The sequence below is a fragment of the Dasypus novemcinctus genome, chromosome 7 (genome assembly GCF_030445035.2).
Source record: "Dasypus novemcinctus isolate mDasNov1 chromosome 7, mDasNov1.1.hap2, whole genome shotgun sequence".
NCBI classification, from domain to species: Eukaryota; Metazoa; Chordata; class Mammalia; order Cingulata; family Dasypodidae; genus Dasypus; species Dasypus novemcinctus.
This window is the reverse complement of record NC_080679.1, coordinates 8,307,093-8,331,604: the sequence shown is the minus strand read 5'-3', so window position 1 is coordinate 8,331,604 and position 24,512 is coordinate 8,307,093. Positions and strand designations below refer to the sequence as shown.

General features: G+C 55.4%; 1 protein-coding gene across 3 annotated transcripts in view; it reads left to right on the top strand.

The window, feature by feature from the left end:
- Positions 1-4,082: 4,082 nt before the first annotated feature.
- AGAP1 (ArfGAP with GTPase domain, ankyrin repeat and PH domain 1) overlaps positions 4,083-24,512 on the top strand; it is a 617,334-nt gene continuing 596,904 nt past the window's right edge. The window contains exon 1 of one of the 3 annotated variants that reach the window (XM_058299852.2): positions 4,083-4,277. In XM_058299852.2, coding sequence (XP_058155835.1) covers positions 4,115-4,277 — 163 coding nt within the window. In that variant the 5' untranslated portion in view covers positions 4,083-4,114. The remainder of the gene's footprint in view (positions 4,278-24,512) is intronic. The other 2 variants (XM_058299856.2, XM_058299853.2) reach the window with 2 other exon arrangements.

Sequence of the window (24,512 nt, the reverse complement as noted above, 5' to 3'; positions counted from 1 at the left end):
TGGGGAAGGATTTCCTCCTAGAGCTTTCAGAGAGAGTGTGGCTTTGCTGACACCTTGATTTTCAGACTTCTCATCTCTAGAATTGTCCAAGAACACATTTTGTGTGGTTTGAAGCCACTCAAGTTGTGGTTATTAGTTTTGGCAGTCTTGGAAACTAATGCACATGCCTTGTAAATATTATAGGGTACCATGTGGCTAAAAAAAGAAACCTTTCATTTTAGCTCAGCTAATATTGACCTACCACATGCCTGGCACAATGAGAGGGCAATCGTTATGGTAGGAGGGACATCAGTCCATTTATTAATTTATTGTATGCTTAGTGCACCTAACATGCCAAACATTGTACAATGGAGATATGGTCCTTGCCCTTGTAGAAAGTGCAACTCACTGGGGAAGGCATTATGTGTCAGGGCCTGTTATGGGTGCGAGGGATAGGGTAGGGAAGAAGTGGGACAGAAATCCTGGCCCTCACACTTACATGCTAGTGGAGGGCACAATCAATTCCCAAGACAAATAAATAAAGTATATAATATGTTAGATGGTAAGTGCTAAGGAAAAATAAAGCAAGTGTATTTGTTTCCTATTGCTGCTGTAACAAATTACCACAAACTCAGTGACCTAAAACAATACAAATTCATTACCATTCCATTCCGGAGCAGGGTTGTGCTCCCTCTGGCAGTGTTTCCTTGCCTTTTCCAGCTTCCGGAGACTGCCCACATCACTAGGCCTGTGGCACCTTCCTCCATCTCCAGAGCCAGATGTCAGCAGCATCTTCCAACTTCACTCTCCCTCTCCAGCCTCTGCGTCCATCATCGCATCTCCATCTCTATTCTGATCCTCCCACCTCCCTCTTACAAGGACCTTTGTGATAACATCGGGTGCGCCCAGATAATCCAGGATAATCTTGCCATCCCCAGGTCTTTAATTTAATCACATCTACAAAGTCGCTTTGCCATGTCAGGTGACATTCTCATGGTTCTGGGGGTTAGGGTGTGGCATCTTTTGGGGCTGATACTCTGTCTGCTACAGCAAGGAAGGAAAACACAGAGTGTTGGTGAAGAGGGATGCCATTTTCAATAAGGTGTCAGGCACCTTCACTGGGAAGGTGACTTTAGAGTACATGTGAGGGAAGTGATGGCGCTGGTGACGGAGCGGAGCTGGTGATGGAGCTGGGGGAAAAGGAGATGAAGTACAAACACCTGTGGTAGGAACCTGCCTAGCAGGTTTAAGGAATGGCAAGGAGGTGAGCGTGGAGAAGGAGGAGAGAGGGGAAGGAGAGATACTCAGGTGAGAGGGGTACCGAAGAGTTGTGGGAAACAGCTCTTCATTGGTTTCTCACAGCTCTGTACATTCTGGAGCAGATGCACTGCCCACCTTTGTTTGGGACTATCTTTGCAAGGATATTTGCATAATAGACAGGCGTGGCAGGCAGGTATAATGTTCCCTTCCAGAGCAGCGGGCAGATGTGCTTACTGACCAGTGTAATAAAGATAACGTCTTCCTCTGGGTGAGGGGCAGATATGCACGCTGCCCACATAAAAGATTTGGGCTTTCTAAGATCAAAGTTCCTCTCCTATGATGCCACCCACTGGCCCTCACGTTGCCTACGTGGGGCTTGGTGAACGGCACATGAAAATGCAGATGGCTGTGGCTACTGCCATTGCTGTAATACAATCCTCTGCTTCGGATCCAGTAGCGTGTCTTCTGCTAGCATTCTTGAAGCTGTGGCAGGATAACTTGTTAGCTCACAGGGAGGAGAAAAGTGTGAATCCCGTACTTGGTAGGATGCAGTGCTCTTGAGCTTTGGAGACCAGAGTATGAAATTGGATTGGATTCAGAGGGATGGCAGTGCTTGGAGGGTTTTGAACAAAGGCATGACATGCTTTGACTTGGGTTTGATAAAGTTCACCAGACCTGTCTTATTGAGAATAGACTAGGAGGGCAGAAGGTGGAAGCAGGAAAATCAATTAAGAGGGCAAGACAATCATGACTGGGACAAGGTGGTAGCCACGGGGTGGCAAGAGGTGGTGGGATTCTGGATCTTTTGAAGGTGAAGCTGACACTCTTGGGGGTGTGAGTGAAAGAGAGTTCTCCAGGATACACCAAGTTCTTTAGCCTGAGCCAGCGGAGGCCAGGAATAGCTGCTGAGTGTGATGGAGAAGACTGCAGGAGTCCAGCGAAGGGACATGCGTGTTGGGCCTCCAAGAGAAGATGTTGAGGCCAATGATATAAATTTGTTATTCAGAACTGAGATCTGGGCTGGAGATAAAAATCTGAGGTTCATTAGCCTGTGTGTGATATTCAAAGCCATGGGACAGGAGGTGCTGAGAAGTGGAGAAGGGAAGAGGTCCAAGGATGAGCCCTGGAGCCTCCAACATTTGGAGGTTTGGGAGATAAGAAGAAACCACAAGAGGGACACAGAGGCCACAACGGTAGTAGAGAAACAAGGGGAACCAGGTGTCTTCCATGGGCCAGGAGAAGGGGTTTCCGGGAGGGGCCCGGTCAACTGCCCCTCGCTTGTAAACGTGCCCCTGTGCCACAACGGTTAGGTGCAAAGCCAGAGGCATATCGTGGGCCTCTCTGCTAAGTGTGCCCGGGATCCCTGGAAGCAGAGGGGCCCGAGCCAAGGCCAGAGTGCTAAAACATCCAGCACGTTGGTCTGCGGCACTGTGGAGCCCACGGTGTGTAACCCACGGTGGGTACTCGGGCGTGGAGGCTCGGCTGGCATTACAAAAAGGCCACTGGATGGGCTGGGGCAGGGACTCGGCCCAGGCACCCAAACCAGGGCCCTGCGGGGCCGCTGATCGGTGTGGGGGCTCCAGCAAATCCGCAACAATCCGACCTGCCCGAAGCCTGCGGTCCGAGCCCTCTGCGCGCTGGGCGGTGCTGCAGTGCGATGCAGCTGGCTCCGCGGCGGACCGGGGCTGGGCTTGCGTGGAGCGGGCATCCGTGTGCGAGTGTGCGTGAGCCCGGGGCCGGGGATGCTCACGGGGCAGGCGGCGGCTTATCTATATTGCACTTTTCTTTTTTTTTTTTTTGATCTTGGAAAGGATGCCTCGGAGGCCTCCCGGGTGTTCGGCCGCACCTCGCACCCGGGTGCAGACCTGAGCCCGCTGGTGGAGCGCGCGCACCCCCAGGGCTGGGGAGTCCCTGGGCCTTCAGGGAGGGTTTTCGTTGATTAAGAGGAAGCGCTCAAGTCACTTTGGGAAAAGAGGACGGAAAGTTCAAACCTCGGGTTGCGGGTAGACGCGGGACGCCGGCGAATGTCAGGGCCTGCCGCTGGAGCCAGCCTCGGGGAAGCCAGCCCAGCCGCGCTCCCGGCCCGCGCCCCTCCCTGCGCCCCTCCCCGCGCGGCCCCTGCCCGCGGGGGGCGGCGCCGCGCGCGGACTACAAGTCCCAGGAAGCCCAGAGGCAGGCGCGGGGCGGAGCCTGGCCCCGTCCCCGGGATCGGGCGCTCTGGGAAGCGCCGGGAGGACGCGGCGGCGGGGCGGGAGGGCGCGGGCCGGGGGCGGGGCCGACGTGGGCCGGGGCCTGCGTGCCAGCGAGGGGGCGGGCGCGGGCGCCGCGGCGGGCTCGGCGCGGGCGGTCGGTCCCGGGCTCGGCGGGCGGCGCACGGCGGGCTCGGCGCGGGGGCCCCGGCGCGCCGGGCGGCGCAGCACGCAGCGCGCGGACCCAGGCGGCGGCCGGGCGCCCGGAGCGGCGGGGGCGGCGGGGGCGGCGGGGGCGGCGGGGGCGGCGCGGCGGGGCCAGGGGCCCTGGGCCCGGCGGCCGCCGGGGCTTTCATGGCTGCGCGGCGGGGCAGCGCCTAGGGCCGGGCGGCGGCGGGCGAAGGAGCCCCGCGAGCCTCCTGCGGGCCGCTCCATGGGCGCGCGCTGACCTCGGCGCCGGGGCCCGCTCGCTCGCCGGCCGCGCGTCCCGGCCATGAACTGAGCCCGCGGGCCGGCCCCGCGCCTGCTCGGCCCGCGCCTTTCTTCTCGCGCCGCGCAAGCCCGCCGCCCGCGGGCCCGGCTCCCCGGGGGCTGCGGCGCCCGGGGCTCGGCGGCCCGCGGGCCCGGGGGCGCGGGGCGGCGGCGGCGGCGGGGGGGCGCGCGGCTGCGGGCGCGGCGCCTGCACCATGAACTACCAGCAGCAGCTGGCCAACTCGGCTGCCATCCGGGCCGAGATCCAGCGCTTCGAGTCGGTCCACCCCAACATCTACTCCATCTACGAGCTGCTGGAGCGCGTGGAGGAGCCGGGGCTGCAGAACCAGATTCGGGAGCACGTCATCGCCATCGAAGGTGAGGGTCGGCCGGCCGGCCGGCGGCGGGGAGGCGGCGGGGGTGTGCGCGCGGGGGTGTGCGTGCGTGTGTCCACCCGCGCCGGGGCGCTCGGCAGCTCTGCCCCGGGCCGGGCGCGTGCCCGGCGCGCCGCGGGCTCCGCCGGAGAAGACGGATCGTCGGCGTTGATGTGATGATGGACAATAGGGGCTCTCCGGTGAGAAAGTGGCTCGGTGCCGCCGCGTCCTAGGCCGCCCGGCGGGGGGAAGGCGCGGGGGACAGCTGGGAGGGGGGCTGGCGCCGCCGGACCCGTGACAGGTTATCCACTACGGCGGTGCGTCTTGCTGGACGTCGAAGACCCGTTTTCCTGCTTTGAGAAGTGGTGCTGTTGGGGATGAGGCCCCGGGGCTCCGTGAGAGTGCCCTCTTCGGGTGTTTTCTCAGTTCAGGCTTAGAACCACAGTTGAACTTGACCGACTTGCTGCCGCGGCGTCCAGGTGCTTTCCGCTTGCCCCTGTGCAAAAGCTGGCCTTGAGCAGTGTTTTCCTCCGAATGTCCTGGATGGGATTAGCAGAAGAACCTTCCCAGCCTGAGGGTGGCATTCCAGGTGCCTGGCACTGGGAGGCTGTGGCTGAAGTGGAGGTCACTGCTGGTTGTAAGCCGCCAGGTGGGCTGGTCAGACCACCCTCCACCTCGCCGCGGGTCAGGATGTGGCGGAGCCCTGCCAGAGGCCGGCCAGCGTTCCATCTTTCCCTGGCAGCAGGATCTGCCAGGAGTGCCGGTGGCACTCATTTCACTGCTCCTTGGCTTCTGGGTTGTCTCCTTGCTTTGTCCCCTCTGTCCTGCCGAGACTCACCTGGGGGACCAGGTGGGAGGCAGGAAGTGTGGAGTCATAGCCCAGCCACAGTCAAGGGGCAGCCTGTCCCCGTCACGGCTGTTGGCGGGTGATGGTAAAAGGTGTGCGGGGTGGCATCCCTAATGCAGAATAGTTCTCCCCGAAGGCCAGGGCGCTCCTGGTGAAGAATGCTAAGCTGTCGGAGGCCTGGCTGCGGGCACCGCCCAGCTCCTCTCCACCTGCGTGGGAGAGGGCATCGGCCCACGAGAGGCTTGGCTTTGGCGCTAGGTGGTCTGAACTAACGCCGAAGTGCTGGCTTGAAATGCTGTTAGATGGAGAAGAAGGTGGATGCCGTGTGCCCCTGCATTTGGCATTTTGCAGCCCTGTGGACTTCAGGTGTCCCAGCCAGGCCAGCTGACTGGGGGACTACGGGGAAGGGACTTGATTCTCCCCGGGAGTGTCTGTGGAGCTCCGTCTTCCCCGAGGGGCCCTGGCTGGCTGTCCGCCCCCTCCCCCCCATGCACTGGCTACCCTGCTGGCCTCCGAGGCTGCTGCCACATCGCTCAAGCATTAGGTGCGTGTGGCCTTGGATGAGACTTGAGATGGGAAACCTTGGCACCTGCGGGCCTCTGGTGCCCGACTGATGGTGAAATGTTCTTGCAGAGAGCTCTGGCTGTGTTGCGGAGGAAGGAAAGGTGTGCTGTGCTTAGCTCAGCCGACCCTCTTCCGCTGATGAAACTGCGCTGAAAGCTGCTCCCCACAGCAGGCTGGGAGTGCCTTGTCACCCGGGGTGGGACTCTCACGGCCGCCTTCATTTCCCCTTCTTGAAGCTAGGTGCTGGCGCCTCCAGCACTTCCAGCTGCGCGGTTGACTCTCTAGCAAGGGGATGCGGTCGCATTTTTCTTTGTTTTTTAATATTTGTGTGGTTCCTAGATGATGGTTTTTAATAGCTGATGCCTGCCTTCACCCTGGGAGATGTGCGTGCCTTTCTTGGTGGGAAGCCTTGTCGTTTTAAAGTCAGACTCCGTCAGTGGACTTAGGCTGGTGGGGCTTTGATGATGCTCTCATTTCTCTGTTAGCAAAAGGAGTGTGTGTATTGTGCCGGGGCTGCAGGGAGTTCAGTGAGGCTTCAGACCCGCCTCACCAGGCTTCTGTCCTTTGCATTATTGTCCATAATGATGTCTCCTTTCCTTTGTGTAGAACTTCCGCAAAAATACTCTTGCTTTCACAGTCTCACTGCGTGGCTGCACAGACCCTGTGTGAGAGGGTGGGTCTGCTTTATTATTATAGAGGAGGTGACAGGGGCGATAGTGACATCTGGAATATTTGGCTGAGGTCGTTTGAAGTCTGGCCTGGACGAAGGAGTGATTCGAGTAGAGCCCAGGTCTGCAGTCTCCCAGAGCAGGGCTCCCTTGGGATCGTCCATGGGCTCTTCCGAGTTTAAGTTCATTTGTTATAATGCAGTGCTCTTCTCCCACGCCTTGCCCATTTCATGATATGGTTTTGGGTTTTTGGTTTCTTGGTGGCGGTATTGGAAATTGAGAGATTTGCTCGGTGGAGGCAGGACATTTGTGGATGAGAACTTTGCAGAAACAGTTTTGTCCAATGATGTAAGATGTGGGTTATACACTGAGATTGACTCAGGACATTGCAGTGGGGTACGAGGCTGCAGAAGCATTAGAGTAAGCCGTGTGGAGTAACTGAATAGATAGAGCAACCCAAGTGGAGCAACTGGATAGGTGGAGCCACCCAAGTGGAGTAACTATTAGGTGCCCAAAGTAGGAGAGCTATTGAAGTGTTTCACCCTAAAAACATCCAAATCTGCCTCTACCTGTAAACTTTGAAGGTCTGGGTGTTACAATAGCAAAATAGAAATTTTTCTGAATTTAGAAGTAGAACCATCTCCAATCATGAAAGCATATGCCCATCAAGATGAATCATTTAAAAATCACTTGTAATGCCACTGGAGAACTAACCTCCTTTTAGATGATTTCAAACTAAGACTTTTTTTTTTTTTTTTTGTAATTACAAAGCTTTCTGATGACCATAATGTAAACAACTTTCTGGCACTATAAAGTATGTTTGAAGATACAATTTTTCATGGCAGTGTAATATTCCAGTGTTTGGTCGTGCCATAATTTATTCAAAACTTCCCCACTTTCTGGTGTCTTCAGGAATTTTTGCTGTTGGAGTGAGGTGCGGCCTTGTCCAAAGGAGAGCTATTTTGGCTGATGCTCATTTCAGAATGAGTCAGAGTGAATCTGGATGAGAAAATCTTTTAATGGATTTCGTATATTTTGTTGAGAGAGTTCACCCAGATTCTCAAGTAAAAATGGGTCCTTTTTGCAGGTATGGGAAAATGTGAGTTTGCCACAGTCCTGTTTGAAATATTAGCTCATCAAAAAAAAAAAAAAGCTTGCTTTCAATTTTCTTTAAATACTTAGAAAGCTGCCAACCCCCCCCCCCCCATCTCTGGCATTTAAGGAAGTATCACAGCCGTTGTCAGGTTTTACCGGTCAGATTTCTGGGTGTCCCCCGGGGCATGGCATGCCGTGGAAGGTGACCCTGTGATACCCGTGATAGCCAGCAACGAAGCCTGGGACCAACTGTCTTCCAATTGGAGCAGCTTGTCAGGCTGCCCCCCCCCCCCCCCAGTTCTCCTTTAGATAAAAAGTCCGCTGGGGGCTGGTGGGGTTGAGGTAAATGAGTCAGCTGTCTTTCTGGTTCAGTAAAGCTCGTCCTTGTAAGAATAAAGCCTCTATTAGCAGTTGCACGTGGTGGTTCAGCTGCCAGCAGCAGAGCTGTGATGTGAATGATAACCTGGCTCATTCAGCCAGGGCGCCGGCGGTTCCCAGCCGAGGGGAAGTTTGGCCCTTCTTGAAGGTTGACCCCCACCCATGGTCCCACTGGGGACAGTGTGGCTTCCTTCAGCCGCCTGGCCCAAGGCTGGAGAAATCTGCCTAGCACCCCTGCTTAGGGGAGTCCAGAGCTCCCTGGTAGGGTCTGCCCCCAGGCATCTGGGGGAGCTGGGAGGACACCCTGCATGTCCCTTCCCATGTTCCTGTGGACCCCCAGAGGAGGGCACCCCTTAGTGGCATGCTGCAGCTGCTTTCTTGAGCATCTTTGTCAGGCAGTGTGTGGAGCAGGTACCCGTGTCACCTCTTGCAGCCTTGTAGCAATCCTGTGACATGGACTCCCTCCCTGCGCCTCAGAAAGTGGAGGACACTTGCCCGGGGTTGCTGGGTGGGCACCAGCTGGCTAACGTCCTTGTCTTGCTTAGAAACAGCCCCTGGTTATACACTGTTCCCACGGGCTCTGCGTGGAAACTGTCCCACGCTAGTGGGAGGGCAGATATGCCCTGTCCCCAAAATGAGAAGAATTTGGGAATGTTGCAAATAACCCAAAGTATTAGGTTATCCGTCAAGTTGCTTACCTCGGCAAAACTTTTTTGAGCTTGCTTTCATATAGAAATTTGTTTAGTCTGGTGTTGCAGGCATGTGTGTTTAGGAAAGCGGATCTCTCCATCCTGCCTTGGGTAAGCATAATTTTCCTTCTGTCATATTGACCCAAATAATAATAGGTCAAGTTTAACTAAAGGTTGCAGGTATGGGGCCTTTTAGTTATCAATTCAAATGTAACAGTCTTCTTCCTTAAAAGCAATTGTGTTGCCTGCTAGTTGCTTGCAGGTCAAACCCCTTTCCTGAGCCCAGCATCCAGGGTCCTCCAGAGTCTGGGCGTCCCTTCTGGGTCCTGCATCCGGCCTCAGTCTCTGCACGTGTCCCTTTCCCTTCTATGAAATGCCCTATTGTTCCTTTGAGGCCTGTCCCCCAGTGCTGGTGCCTCTGTGGAGCTTTTCCCGCCTGTCCGAGCCAGAATAAGGCGTGCCTCTCTGTCCCCCACTCACCCCACCCAGCCTTCCCCCAGCTTTCTTGGGCTCATCTGCTTGCTCCACTCCAGCCTGATGGACAGGGAGCTGTCCAAGGGCAGGAGTCCGGTCTTGCTTGCTTATGCTTATATCCTCCGTGCTTGGAGGGATCTTTTTTGCCCCAAGGAAGATCCCTGGGATTATTGGTCCCTGGGATTGTTGGTTGATGCCATGGGGATTGTTGGTTGACATCGTCCATTGATTTGCTGGAGAGGCTAGCATTTTGCCCCTGGCTGGTGATACAGTGTTTTTTTTTGTTTTTTTTTTTTTAAGATTTATTATTTATTTCTCTCCCCTTCCCCAACCCCACCAGTTGTCTGCTCTCTGTGTCCATTCACTGTGTGTTCTTCTGTGACTGCTTCTATCCTTCTCAGCGGCACCGGGAACCTGTGTCTCTTTTTGTTGCGTCATCTTGCTGTGTCAGCTCTCCGTGTATGTGGCGCCACTCCTGGGCGGGCTGTGCTTCTTTCATGCAGGGCAGCCCTCCTCATGGGGCGCACTTCTTGTGTGTGTGGCTCTCCTAGGCGGGGGACACCCCTGGGTGGCACGACACTCCTTGCGCACATGAGCACTGCGCGTGGGCCAGCTCACCATACGGGCCAGGAGGCCCTGGGTTCGAACCCTGGATCTCCTATATGGTAGGCAGATGCTCTGTCAGTTGAGCCACATCCGCTTCCTGGTGATTCAGTATTTATGCCCTGTGATGGCATTTTGAAGCGCATCACAAAAGAGCACAGAAGTTAGGTGCGGGCACCTTTAGGAGCTGGTGGCTCAGCCTGGACGTGTGGTGTTTGAGGCAGAAATGAAATTTTTTGAGTGTCGGTAGGGGAAGAAAAAGACCTGCTGTGCCCCTTTCAGCAGCCCGTTTGACTGGGCTGCCTGCGAAAGGGCGACGTCTCTTTACTCCGTGTGTGAGTGACTCTTGGGCACGGGATCCATGCCACCGAGAGGGCCATGAGTGACGGAGGAGGGCTGTGACAGAACAGAGCACCTTCCCTTTAACAGTCAGCAGCGGTTTTCCAGCCGGAGCGTGCCTCCGAATCACCCTGCAGGGCCCGTGGGTGTGCATTTCTAACACGTTTCCAGGGAGGTTGATGCCCCTGGCCCAGGGGAACCCGCTTTGAGAACTGCTGGTGTAGAGGGCGTGGCGCTCGGGTTGGCCTGGCACCTCCCAGGCCTCGTTCTTCCGGGCGATCCTTGTGGACTGGGAATTCCCATCAGCCTGCCCTGCACCTGCGAGGAGACACCAGGGTGGGCGGCTCAGGGCCACAAGTTCAAATACAGTGGAGCAGCGGGTCAAGCCCAGATCCACCTGGTCACAGAGCCGCCGTTCCCTCCACCTCTGTGCTCACTAAGGAAGCCTGTGCCGTGCTGAGTGAGCTTCCTGGAAGCGGTCAGTGGAGGACGGATATCGCCAGGAGGACCCGCTCGGGCCAGCCCGGGTCCCACTTCCTTCTGAGTCTGGCTCTGTGGATTTTCTTTCCTCTCCTATGGGGAGAATTGATTTTTAATTCCGTCTCGGGTATATTTAGATGGAGTTCTTCGGTATTCATTGCTTATGATAATTTGGCCGATGATACCGTTTGTTACTGCCGTTCCTGAGCTAAAAGAGCATTTCTATAAAGAGGGGAGCTATATGTTATTAGTGGCTGAAAAGAGCTGTTGGAGCAGCCCGGAGGAAGTGACTCAGGAGGGAGAAGCAGCTCCAGCAGCTGCAGGAACCTTCAAAACAAAACCTGCGGCCCTCTTACTGCCACCTCTGTGTTTTGGTCCAAACCAGACTTTTAATTTTAGGACTAAAAATCCCTTGTTTGGCATCCTCCTTTTCCCCTGACTATACCTTGTGTGTGTTTATGGCTTGGGAGCTTTGCTCTGACTCGTTTTAACCACTGATTTGGTCTTGTCTCCTGTTTCTCGACATTCAAACCGATCTGCATCTCCACCCGCACCCCTTCCACCGCTCCAGAACCCGTGCGGGTGGCAAAGCGGACCGGGCTTAGAAACGGATAAAACCAGGGTTTGGGGTTCTGATCTGGTGCTTAGCTGCATAATTCCTTCCTTTTGTTAAGTACCTCTCTGTGAGCCGCAGCGAGCCCTGTCCTGGGAGCGCTGGTCCGTGAAGGGGCTGGGGCAGATTTCGGGGTCCCGTTTTACAGCGTGGGCACCTGCGGGCGTGCTGCGGTGCTCCAGCCGCGGGCAGGGCCGGCACTGCAGTTGGAGTCCCGCGCCTGTCCTCTGTGCCCCAGGGCCCCCCGCTCACGTTCCACCCAGGCCAGAGGTCTCGGTTGTTTGGGGGCTGAGGAGGGAGGGGGTCCAAATCCCACCCCTGGCAGAAAAGGTCGTTCGGGCACGCTTTGAACATCCGGCCAAATGGCCTGTTTGTGTGCGAGCTCGGGACATTTTCCATGCAGTGCGGGCTAAATATAGGCTCGAGGGTGGGGCTGCCGTGCCTCCCATGGGGGCTTCTTCCACTGATGATCAGGATTCGCCACCCGCCCGGAACAGGTGGCCACCCTGAGCTCTCCGGGAACAGATTGGTGTTTTTGTTTAAGCAGGGGCTCATTTGCAAATTTCACACTTCTGCTGTTTGATGGGGATTGTCTTTTTTGGGCTCCAGTGTTGGAGTACTTGAACAGTGTTTCTACACAAGCAACTGTCTCATCTTTCAAACTGCTCATGCCGTCTGGTTGTCGTTAGCATCATGGTTACAAGGTTGGTTCTTAAGGGTGGGAAACACTTTTCATGATTCTGGGAGAAGAATTCCAAATAATTACCAGCCATGTTCACAAGCCGTTGATGTTCGGTCTTAGATATGTCAGCATTCAGCAGGCGCTAGCAAAGGCAACTATGTTGATTTCCAATTTAGGACACTGGCCAGGCTGAAGCTACTGTGACCATTTTCTTAGGTAATATCCTTAAAGGGAGAACAGTATCTTTAGGAAGTGAGTTTGGTTTTAATTTGGGTTTGAGTTGATATGGACATACTAACAGCTTTGAGCATACTTGAAAAGAAGTGAGAAGAAATATTTTATGAATGCCTACAACGAAATGGCAACAAAACCCACCTTTGTTTCCTGAAAGTGTTTTTTCTTGTGTTTAAACGTAAACCAGTAGATATGTCCTAAGCCAGCGGGCATGTTCTCGGTGTGAGGGCAAACGGCCTTCTGTGGTGCTGGTGACCCCTTGCCAGCTTTTTGAATGAGGACGAAATTGTCCAGAAATTCCATGCTGTCTGTGTTTTCAGCTGTCCCTTCATGCGGGGGAAAACCTCGTGTATCTCCCAGGGAGGGCACTTATGGGAGCCCCTCTCTGCGTCTGCTGCCCCTCGTGAGAGGCTGGGGTGCTGCGGGTATGCTGCAGCTCCTGTGGGGAACTCAGGCTGGCGAGTGAGATTTTTTTTAAAAAAGCATCCTTGTCTTTCTACCTTCCACAAACAGGTCTCTGCGTTTCCTAAGTGCCCTCTCGTGTCATTTGGAGTTGGGATTTGGGGTTGGTGGAATTGCCACTACCTCAAACTCCTTATGTGTTTATGTGGCAGAAAGGAGTTCATACAGAAAGATGCCCACATCCTAAGGGTCTCCTTGGTGAGGTTTTCCCAAGCTGACTCCCTCCCCCTCCTCCCCTCCCCTCTTCTTCTCCCAGTTGCTCCCTGCTCGAGGAGGAGCGCCCCCATGGCTTCTGACCTCACCGATCAGGTGTCTGGTTTGAGCTTCCTGTACATGGAGCCCCGCGTGCGGCCTGTGCTCGCTGGTGTCTGGGTTCTCTCGTTCCGCATGGCTCGTGGGGCTCTCTCCAGGGCGTGCCGTGAGAAATCGTGGCTCCAGCTTATTGCTCTGGTCTCTGTGGATGGGCATGGGGGCTGCCTGGGGGCTCTTGGGAAGGGCACTGCTTTTCAAATTCTCGTGCCTGCCTTGAGCTGCCCATGTGTCCTCGTTTGTGGTGGACGTGCGCCCAGGTGTGGCGTGATGGCCCCCGTGCCCGCTCCCCCCGTGTGACGGGCGCTCACCAAACTTCCACCCCGTGGGCAGGTCTTACCTGGAGAGACCCTTCGTTGTTGTTCAGGGTTTGTTTCATGACACTTAGCACGGCGATTCAACTGCTGGCTTCCTTACTGGATTATTCTTTCCGTTGTTTGTCCATAAACAACTATTTAAGTCGCTGTTTCATTTTGGGCATCGCCTGAGATATTAGTGTTTTAAAACCTGGCATTTCTCTGGGCTGTGAATTCCTCGGTATGTGAAGAGTCACAGCTTTGTAACGAAGCCGTGTGAGTGAAAACCTTATGGAGGAAGTGCCTGCAAAACGTGGATAGTGCAGCGCCTAGACTGGCCTGGCACCCCCAGCCCCCAGCCCTCCCGGGCCCCTGTAGCGGGGATTGGGTTCTCTTTCTTCAGAGCCCACGTCTGCCTCAGGAGCCCTCTTGCCATCTCTGGAGTAAGTTGAGAGAACTGTAGGGTCTGTGTTGGTGTTCTAACAGCAACTTACTTTCTGCTCTTGCCCTAGACTGTTCTGGCACCTTCGTAGTTTCATAGTAGCAGTTTTCATTTTCTGTTATTTTTATCAGTGAAGCCGAAGACACAAAAGGAAAAAAAAAAAGGCTAAGTGCTGCCAACTCAGTTACTCTCAAGGGGTTATTTCCTTTGTTCTTTTGTTCCTTCTGATGTGTCCTGGGAAGGCGCCCATCCCCCTCCACCAGGCCAGGGCCAAATAAGGCCAGAGAAGCTTTAAGGATGGGACAGGGACTGTGGGGGGGTATGTGTGTGTGTGTGTGTGTATGTTCTCCAGCTGCCTTATGATGGCAGATATTTATTTTGAGCGGCGTTGGTGGGAGGGCCGTGTTTGTACTCACTTTTTTAGTACGGAATGTGGCTGACGTGAGACTCCGTAGACAAACTTGTGGCAAGCACCTGCTTTTTGAAGCTGGGGGAGACCAGATGTGTGGGACATTTGACCTTCTCCCAGGGCATGTCAGAAGGATGCCACGTGGAAACAGATAACCAGGCACGCCGGGAATCATGGCAGAGGAGCATTGGGGGGGGTGGGGCTGTGCACATGGGTATGTGTGTGTGTGCCGGGTGGGGGGGAGTGAACCTGACCTGGGGACCTCGTGTTGCCATACATCAGTCTCTCGTGAGTGTGGCTAGTGTGGCTCTGTCTGCTGGAGCTCAGTCAACCCAGGTGGGGGTGGGGTGGGGTGGGGTTAGATGATTGAGCCTTTGCATGCAGACCCTGGGCCCATGATGACCCCTGAGTTCCTGTGGTCTCCTGAGGGTATGCCTCTCAGAGGGCAATGCCAAGCATGCACAGCAGGAGGCTTGATGGGTGTGTTCATATATATATATATATGGTGTGTTTGTGTATTTTTTCCTCTGCTAGCTTTAATCCATAGACTCCTACAGTCAGGCACTTGGGACCAGGGGGCTAAACAGGCCATGTGCCATGCAAGGGCAAGGCAGGTGATTGCTGTGTGCCCTGTTTTAGCCCCAGAGGGACAGAAGACACCTTGGGGGTCGCTGATAGGCACTGTGCCACCCTGCCGGGCGGGAGGGCTCAGAAATCTTTCGTCTCTGCTCAAAGAAACCTCGCTGTCTTCTCACATTAAAGTCACTTCCCATTTTTTCACTGGGACAATTTCAGTTTTACCCAGGTTTCTCAAACTGTACTTGCCCTTCTGGTCATCTTATGCTGGCAAAGAAAAATATCATATCTGCCCACATTTTAGTCTTCTCGTTCTCCCTGCAGTATTTTCGCCCCGAACCTCTAGCTCACCAGGGGACTCCAAGCGTGATACTCGTATCACGGGCAGTTCCGTTTTGTGCTTCTCTTTGTGAGTCTTGGAGGACCAGCCTGGATGGTGAGCTGACCTTGAACTCGCTGGCACTGTAGCTTTTCTTGAAAGCTGCTAGAATCCCAGACTTAGATGACAGAGCTACTTGACTTTCCTAGACTGGAAACTTCCACCGTTTCTCGTAGATTGGAGGCCGCACACCCAGATTCTTTGGTTGGCAGGTTGACCTTCAAGTGGTGCCCTCTTTTTGTTGGTCAGACCAGGTACCTTGTTTTCGTGTTGTAAGGAGGCTTCCGTTAGCTACCTGTTCGGGCAATTGTTGTCATGCAGGGTTGGTCGGGACACGGGGCTCGCCAGAGGCAGTGGTGCCCTCGCCCAGCGTGTACCCCTTCCCGCCGTCCCACGGGCCCTGCCCGGCGAGGGGAGTGGGCCGTCCCGACTAACGGTTTGGGATCAGAGAGTTGTACTAAAAGCAATGGCATTGGCTGATGAACTACAACTACAGAGCGTCTTTTTTTCTCGGCATTTTATTATGAAAAATTTCAGACATACGGAGGGGTTGCAAAGAATGTGGCGTGAGCTCTGGCATGCCCTCCCCTCTCCTGCTTGTGGACACTCGGTACCTCTCCCCATCCACCAGGGATGTTTTAATAGGCATGGTGCATAGAATGCCAGCTTTTCTGAGGTGGTTTTGGCGCAGAAACGAGAGGATTTTGAGAGAAAGTGCAGCTTGGGTTGCCGCATGTCTGGTTCCAGGAAGGGACGAGGTGCTTATTAAGTGTGGACTCAGTGGCAGGGTGTGGCATTCTGCAGGGCAAGTCGGTTTGCCTTGTGCTTTGGAATGGCAGCTTTTTGGTGTGTTAATCTCGATGCCACTTCTAAGTTGAACCCAGAGGCAAACACCTCACCTGATTGGAAGGATCTGAGAGTGTGTGAGTGTGTGTGATTTTGGGGGTGGGGCAGTCCCTCTTGGGCTTCCGTGGTTGGGGACAGGGGGTGGACACAAAGTCCTCTGCATCCCAGGACTTTGCTTTTAGGAGTGGCTGGTGTGCTGATAAGGAACACAGGCGTTTTCTCATTAGAGCATGCAACATGCTACGCTGCCTCTCTTTCCTAGAAGCAGAATGATGTAATGCAGAGTGAGGTCCTTGACTACTCTCTGTGGCCTGTCGGGAGGGAAAACCCCAACCCAGGGATCGAGGCCGGCTCCTCCCTCGCTGACTTGCTACTCTTCCTCTTGGGAAACATACCTGCCCCTCCGGATCTCACTTTTAGCCTCTAAAGACCATGGGATTGAATTCCGGACTCAAGGTGCCTCCCAACTCTAAAGTGACTGCCGCTGCCCCTTCCATCGCTCCTTAGCCCTTGAACTCCTGAACTCAGGACCAGATGACCCTGTCTGGTAGAGACAGGGATGGGGAGGGTGGAGAAGAGAGGTGGGGTCTGCTGAGGCCTGACTGCCCCAGGACATTGTATGGAATTATTTCATCCACAGTCCTCTTCCCCCCACAAATAGAACCAGAGGCTGAAATTCTGCTCAGCAGGATAATATCCAAAAAAAGAAAAGAAACCCTATTGTGATATTGTGAGCATGTGTGTAATTTCGGCAGTGTGTGGATGATCTGGTACTCGTGTCCCTTCTATTATGTACTTTGATGTTGCAGGCCTTGTTAGCATCCGAGTGTGTGGGGTCCGCAGAAGGAGCCCTGTCCTTCTGCCAGCATCTCCACGGTCCTTGCTTTCCTCCAGGCTTAACGAGCCAGTAAAGAGCAGCTGCAGAACCATCCAGAACCCTGGGATGGCACGCGTGTCTTATAGCGAGGACACGGTGCACGCCCCGCAGGTAGTGGCCGAGTCTGTGCCGGGTATGTGGGTGTTACACATACGGTGGGTTTTAAGGCAGACCCTAGAGGTGTAAGTCGGCTCTGAATCGCCTCTCTGGTTCATGAGATTTAGGGGAGTAGCCTCCAAAATTGGAGCCTTCTGGGCCTGAGCTAGTGATTCCCGTCTCTGCAGTGCTAGTTCCAGAACGTCATTTGGCCCAAATTCCCTGTTCCCCGGCCTGGACGCAGACTGAGCTCCAGTGGGGCTTGTCCTTGAGCTCACGTGGACCCCGCGAGGGCCTCAGGCCCCTCCGTGCACCAGGGAGCCCCGCCTCCCACTCAGCGGATCCCCGCAGCTGCCCCCACCCCGCCGGGGCCGGCGTCCTTCACCCAGTGTCCTTCACCCGGCGTCCTTCACCCAGCCGTCTGCTCGCCTGCGTTGCTGTCACTGATAAAGGATGCCCCCTTCAGCGCCCGGGCTTTGCTGGCAGGCCCGGACCCCGCCTTTGCTCCCCCCCTTTGCTCCCTGCCGCTCACATGGCTGCAGCAGACTCGGCCAGCCTCAAATCTCTAGCAAGAGCTGAGGTTTTTAATTTCCATTTTGCCGTGATCATCCGTTCAGAGTCCTAACAGCCTTTTGGCAGAGGGGAATTGATGGGAAAAGATGTTTCAGCTGTCACCCCTTTAACTGCAACGAGGGGCTCAGGTTCTAGAGGGTCGGTGGCTCTGGGGCCCCACCCCTTCTCCCACGCTCTCCTCCCACCTCCCCAAAAAGTGAAAACACGTTACTTCCGGACATGCCATCTGCTGATGGAATGGGCTTTGATCCCTCCAAGGGCTTATTAGGTTATGAAACAGGGTCCACCCTCTCCCGGGCATGGTGGCGCGGTCGGGTGGTCTGCCTGCCCCCTCCTTGGAGGACCTAAACCAGCCAGCTGGAGCTCCTGGCACGGCCTCTCTCAGCTTTAAAGGGTCTCTCTCATTCTTGAGGCCTTACATTAAACCCCCTCTCCCCTTGGCCACCCTGCTTCTCTCTCAGAGAACCCTAACTCTGCATGTAGTTAATTTTGGGAGGTGTTAGGACGTCGTTTCCCCAAGGGGGGGCCATGTTTTTCTTGCTCTCTGTGTCATCCTGAGCGTCCGCCCTTCGCCTTGGAGGATGTTCAAGAGGCAGGGGGCAGGAAGCAGGGCATGGACATTTGAGGTGGTGAGTATTTGGGGCCAGAACTCTTCCTCTTGCTACCATCACATGTTGATTCTTAAAACAATCCCAGCCTAGGAATTCTGTAGGAAGATGCCATGCGGAGCCAACTGCAGTGAACTTTTCCAGAAGCTTGTGTTTAGAAGATCCATTTTCCATGGTTACCGTTACCTCGGCTTGTGTTACATAACTCCTGTTGGATTAAAATCCTGGGGGCTGGAGGCAGCGCTCCAGCTTGGAGGTGGGTCTGTTAAAACCTGCGTGCCCTAAGTTGTGACAGGTGCGGTACCATCCCTCGGGGGGCCCTTCTGGGTTTTGATCCAAAACTCGAGTTCATTTGACCAGGAGCTGCTCGCTCAATTTGAAAATATGATGCCCCTGGCACGTGCCCGCTGACGAGCTGCCGGAAGCCGCTGAGCCCCAAAGCCACTCCTGAGGGCCCAGCACTTGGACTTGTTTCCCATGCCCAGACCACGTCCACCTTCTTTCCTCTGCCACCCTTTGCGGAGCTGGGAAGACACGCGGGCTGGGTGTGGGCGAGGGCCTCAGGTGGACGGGCCTCTCTTCTGCAGAGATCCCAGCCATCTCCCTGGTGGAAGCTGGGCAGGACTTGGCCCTTTCCCCTCCACTCATATACACAGCACGACCCCAGACCCCAGACTTTTTCCTAAGCTTGAGGGAAGCTGGGGCTGGGGCAGCCACTTGCTCATTAGTTTTACCCACAGCCCCCTGGGCCGCCTGGTCGCCCTTTTCTGAACTGGTCCCCTGGAGCTGATCACAGTTCAGCTCTTTGATTTGGGATGAGTTTGCAATCATGAAAGGCTGATGTTTAAAAAAAATACTGAGCTTCTGTACCTGGAAAGCCCTGGCTGCTTCTGTAGGTGTTCTGTGGATTCCGCAGCTATTCAGAGTCATCGATAGTGGATGGTTACTGGACTGCCCTGGGCTCAGGCCAGGGCTGGAGGCTGATGGGCTGAATCCTGGTGCACCCAGTGGGTGCATTTGAGATTTTAGTTATGAATGTTTTTAAGGAAAAGAGGACACTAAAAACTTGCAAGCCATATGTGAAAAGCTAGCAGGAGCCCACGGGTGAAGGGGTGGCGAGCTCCGGCTGGGTCCCGGTCAGCTCCCTGAGGGACCCAGGGCTCAGCAGGCAGCCTTAGTGCCAGCTGCTCTGGCCTCGATTCCAGAAATTTCTCTTAAACCCTTGGTGAACACCCTCCTCGTTTCTTCCCTTTCCCTCACCTAGGAGTGAATTAATTCCACGAGAGCCCCTCCTGTCTGCTCTTTTCCATCTGTGGGACTCTGCGTTAAGGGCTCGCTGTGTGCATCTGTCATTTCATCACCCTGGTCACCCCAGGACACAGGTGTGGGCTCAAACCCTCCCTCTCCCCCTCCCCTGGAAGTGGCCAAGTCAGGATTCAGACCCTGGGCTCGCCGACACCTGCCACTCACAGGTTTGGATGTTTTAATAATGCAGAGGGGAAGTGGGTCCCATCAGCCCAGGGGTCTCCGAAGGTACTTGAGGAATTTTTTTTTTTTTTTTTTAAAGATTTTATTTATTTATTTATTTTTTATTTATTTAATTCCCCTCCCCTCCCCCGGTTGTCTGTTTTCTGTGTCTTTTTGCTGCGTCTTGTTGTCTTGTTTCTTTGTCCGCTTCTGTTGTCGTCAGCAGCACGGGAAGTGTGGGCGGCGCCATTCCTCGGCAGGCTGCTCCCTCCTTCGCGCTGGGCGGCTCTCCTTCCGGGTGCACTCTTTGCGCGTGGGGCTCCCCTATGCGGGGGACACCCCTGTGGGGCACGGCACTCCTTGCGCGCATCAGCACTGCGCATGGGCCAGCTCCACACGGGTCAAGGAGGCCCGGGGCTTGAACCACGGACCTCCCATGTGGTAGACGGACGCCCTAACCACTGGGCCAAAGTCCGTTTCCCGGTACTTGAGGAATTTTATGCTGTCTGCAGTCTCCTGTAGATTCTGATTTGCGATTCAGTCTTTTACTCACCAAGGTTATAAAGAAAATAACAGCTGTTAGGTTCACTTTCCTTCCAGGGCTGAAGTTTGCTGACTGACGTTTTTGATTGTATGAGGAGGAGGACAGAACGGCAAGCTGGCTGCCTGCGATTACAGGTTCCACAGTCTGGGAAGGAGGGCGCGTTTCCAAACGCACCTCTGAAAATTCATTTTCGTTGAGAAAATCTAGACACCTTCAGTCCCAGCTGGTTGAGAATATGGGTCTTACATTTAAGCCACACGAATTATGTGACATTATAATAATGGAAATGCTGGCAAGCTGTTAATTTTTTGCATGTATAAATAGAAGTTACTTGCCCATGAACTGTCATTAGCACGATAGGGAGAAATTGACGCCCTGAGAATCAAAGTGATTCGCCGGGGTCACGCCAAGGAATATGGCAGAGCTGCAAGTGGCAAAATCCTGTGCACAATTCTAAGACGGAGCTGGCCGTGCAGACTGTCTCCTAGTTTAATGGGAGAGCATTTTCCATCTGGGGAGCTGGTTTCAGTATATTTAATGCCCTCGATTACCTTTCTACCACTGCTGTGAGTCAGGTGGCAGCTGTCACTGCCTCTTTTGTAGATACCGGGCACGGAGGTTTCAAAGAAAGGCTGAACTCATCCAGGCTTGTCTGGTAGTGGCCTCTACCCGGGACTCCTGGTCCAGTGCTCTCTCTGCAGCACTGCTCCCAGGGGCATGGGAATGGGCTGACTATGGGCTGACCTGTGCCCAGGTCCTCACCTGTGCAGGTGTGACAAGCACACGACCCTGCCTAAGTGATTGGGAAGGACCTGTGGGGTGGGGAGGGGAGGCATAGGTTGTGGCCCTGCCACCTTGTTCACTGAGGCAATTCATGTGAGGAGTGAGTGGCTGGTACCCCGAGAGCCTTGTGGGTACTGTGATGCATGGTGCCCACCTGGACAAATCCTCATAGGCTACAGGCAGGACTCACCTGTCAGGTGACGGGAAAGATTACCAGCAGTTCCCGTCAAAAGCTGTCAGTGAATTTTCCAGCGGTAATTCTCTTTCTGCACTCATTTTACTTTTCTATTCCTTTATAGAGGTATGGCATTTACAAGATGAACCGTGCATACTTAAAATTTACGATTTGATGAGTTTGGACAAATGTGAAGTTAACAGGCAAAATACTGAGCATGCCCTCACCTCCAAAAGTTTCCTTGCACCCCTTTGCCATCTTTCCCCCCTGCTTCTGTCTGCTTGCACTCATCTGCTTCCTGTCGCTGTAGATTCCTTTCCATTTTCTAGAATTTAATAGAAGTGAAATCATGCAGTAACGTACCCTTTCTTTGGCTTCTTGCATGCAGCTTGATGATTTTGAGATACACGTGTTGTGTGTGGCGGTAGTTTGTTCCTTTTTACGACCAAATAATATTCCACCGCATGGATTTACCTGTTTGCTCATGCCTTTGCTGAACCGTGTGGGCTGTTTCCAGTTGTTGGTTTGTCCGAGCAAAGCTGCTGTGAACGTTTCGGTACCAGCCTTTGTATGGACAGTCAGCTGTTTACCTTTTTTACCTAGGCGTTGAGTGACTGAGAGGTGTGGGAGGTGTATATTTAACTTTCTAAATACCCGCCAGGCTGTCTTCAGACCATCTCGCATTCCCACCAGCAGTGCGCGAGAGCTTCCCCGAGTGCCGGGGGCGGCTTGGGAGAACATTCGCTGGAGCCCGGCATCATCCGCGAGGAGGAGGGACGTGCCGTTCCTGTCCCGCGGGCTGGGGCCCGTCTCGTGCTCAGGGGGTGGTGGGCACGGGGATGGAGGGGTGGTGCCGAGGCCTGAGGGAGCGGAGCCCTCCTCGGAGGGCGAGGAGAAGGCCCCGGGAGGCTCGGCCTCCGCCCCCACGGCTGGCTGCTGTGGCTCGTGCATTTGTGCTTGTGAAACCCAGACCTGCTCAGGTGCTCATGAAGAGAAGCAGAGCTAAGACCCTCGGTGACGTCGGAGAGCTGACCAGTGTCCCCCACAGTGGGCCTGCGGGTTGGGGCAGAAGGACGAGACAGACGTTGGGGTCGGGCCAGGTTTCTGCTGGGCCTCTGCATTGCTTTGTGACTCCTGGCCTCAGTTTCCCTATCTGTACATCCAGGTGTTTGGTTCTCGATCGAGGGGAGGTGGGGGCGGTGCCGACCCCGAGGAGATATTTGGCAAAGTCTGGAGACATGTTTGGTTGTGGTGACAGGGGGGTACACTGGCATTTAGTGGGGTCAAGGCCAGGGATGCTGCTCAACCCCCCGTGGTGCCCAGGACGGCCCCCAAGAGAGAATGACCAGCCCATGAGGCCAGTAGCCGAGGCCAAGTGGTGATGCTCAGGTGACCCCGCTGCCCCTTCCCACCTCGGTGTTCAGTGGTGCAGAGGTGTTCACTAAGAGGCCGGCCAGCCCACACGTGTTCCTCCTTGAGGACCATTGGATCACCTGGGCGTGGTGTACCTGTGTGCTCACGGGCCTTGCAGGAGGCAGGGATCACCTGGGCGTGGTGTACCTGTGTGCTCACGGGCCTTGCAGGAGTCAGGGATCACCTGGGCGTGGTGTACCTGTGTGCTCACGGGCCTTGCAGGAGGCAGGGATCACCTGGGCGTGGTGTACCTGTGTGCTCACGGGCCTTGCATGAGGCAGGGATCACCTGGGCGTGGTGTACCTGTGTGCTCACGGGCCTTGCAGGAGGCAGGGATCACCTGGGTGTGGTGTACCTGTGTGCTCACGGGCCTTGCAAGAGGCAGGGATCACCTGGGCAGTGTACCTGTGTGCTCACGGGCCTTGCAGGAGGCAGGGATCACCTGGGCGTGGTGTACCTGTGTGCTCACGGGCCTTGCAGGAGGCAGGGATCACCTGGGCGTGGTGTACCTGTGTGCTCACAGGCCTTGCAGGAGGCAGGGATCACCTGGGTGTGGTGTACCTGTGTGCTCACGGGCCTTGCAAGAGGCAGGGATCACCTGGGCAGTGTACCTGTGTGCTCACGGGCCTTGCAGGTGGCAGGGACAAGTCCTGGGCCGTGTACCTGTGTGCTCACGGGCCTTGCAGGAGGCAGGGATCACCTGGGCGTGGTGTACCTGTGTGCTCACAGGGCTTACAGGAGGCAGGGATCACCTGGGCGTGGTGTACCTGTGTGCTCACGGGCCTTGCAGGAGGCAGGGATCACCTGGGTGGTGTACCTGTGTGCTCACGGGCCTTGCAGGAGGCAGGGATCACCTGGGTGGTATACCTGTGTGCTCACCGGCCTTGCAGGAGGCAGGGATCACGTGGACGTGGTGTACCTGTGTGCTCACAGGCTTGCAGGAGGCAGGGATGATCACCTGGGCGTGGTATACCTGTGTGCTCACGGGCCTTGCAGGAGGCAGGGATCACCTGGGTGGTGTACCTGTGTGCTCACCGGCCTTGCAGGAGGCAGGGATCACCTGGGCATGGTGTACCTGTGTGCTCACTGACCTTGCAGGAGGCTGGGATAAGTCCTCGTGAGGAAGGACAGCCTCGCTTCCAGGTCTGACCCAGGCCCCGCAGGAGGGGACAGGAGAGACCACAGGAGGTGCAGTCCCCTTTCCTCCCCTAAGGTGTCAGGGCGGCGGGCGCGCAGGGGATGGGGTTTCCCTCCAGGTTCTCTTCCAGGCACTCCCCACCTTGCTCGCTACGACGGACCTGGCAGCGTGAGCCCAGGCAGCGTGAGCCCAGCACCGTCCTTAACTGGCTGCCTTTGTTACTAACCTTTGCTCAGGGAAACTTCTCACTCCTGCGAGGGGCGGTCCTTCCGATGCACCGCGTGGGAATCTCTTTGACAAGTCCACGTGCAGGAATGTGCCTCCAGCGCTGCTTTTACTCACAGGGTGCAGAGGAAAGCTGGTGTAATCCCCCCAAATCCCGACTGTGTCCCTCCAGAGCGTCTCCTGGTGGGGGGCTGGGGGCGTGGGGGCTGGTCGCTGGTATCGGGTCTGGCGAGCCGTCCCTTCCTGGCCTTCCACGGCAGCAAAGGACTGGAAAGCCCACCCGTGTCTCGGCTGGGAGCTCGGGGTGCACTTTTTTTCCCTTTTGGGAGGAGAATACCACGGTTGGGAAACTCTGGTTTTATTGGTGTTGGGATAAGAACATGACCCGGGGCGGTCCCTGCTGGGGGGCGCTATGGTGTGCTCTCCTGGGTGGAGACCCCCACGCTGGAAGTAGCCCCTTCCCCAACCTCGCTGGTCCTCCCCTCCCGCCACGACCCCAGCAGCTCAGCATCCCTGTGTCTCGTGGGCCATTTGACCTTTGTGCCTTTAGCCTCCTAAGCTGAAAAACAGAAGCCAGAGAACCTGCCCTTGGCCTGCCTCTCCAGGAAATTGTTAAGATACATGAATTAAAATATTCTTTCGAGTGCTTTTGGCTTACCAGTAAATGCACAGGGCTGTTAACAAGCACGAGGGGTCCCCGGCCGGCCTGCGCCCCTCTGCTGAGGGCCGCAGCGGGGCTCCTCCTGGCGGCGATGGTTCAGGCCCATTCATGCGTTTCTGATTCAAACGTGGCTTCCCCAGAACTTTCTTGATACCAGATGATCTCAAAGCGTTCTAGACCACGGAATGGGAACATACACTGTGTGGCGTTTTCGTGCATCTCCTGCTTCCTGTCGCCGTATCCAGGAGTGTTGCTGGAATTGCTGACACTCGTTTCCGGGTTGTGGCATCGCCC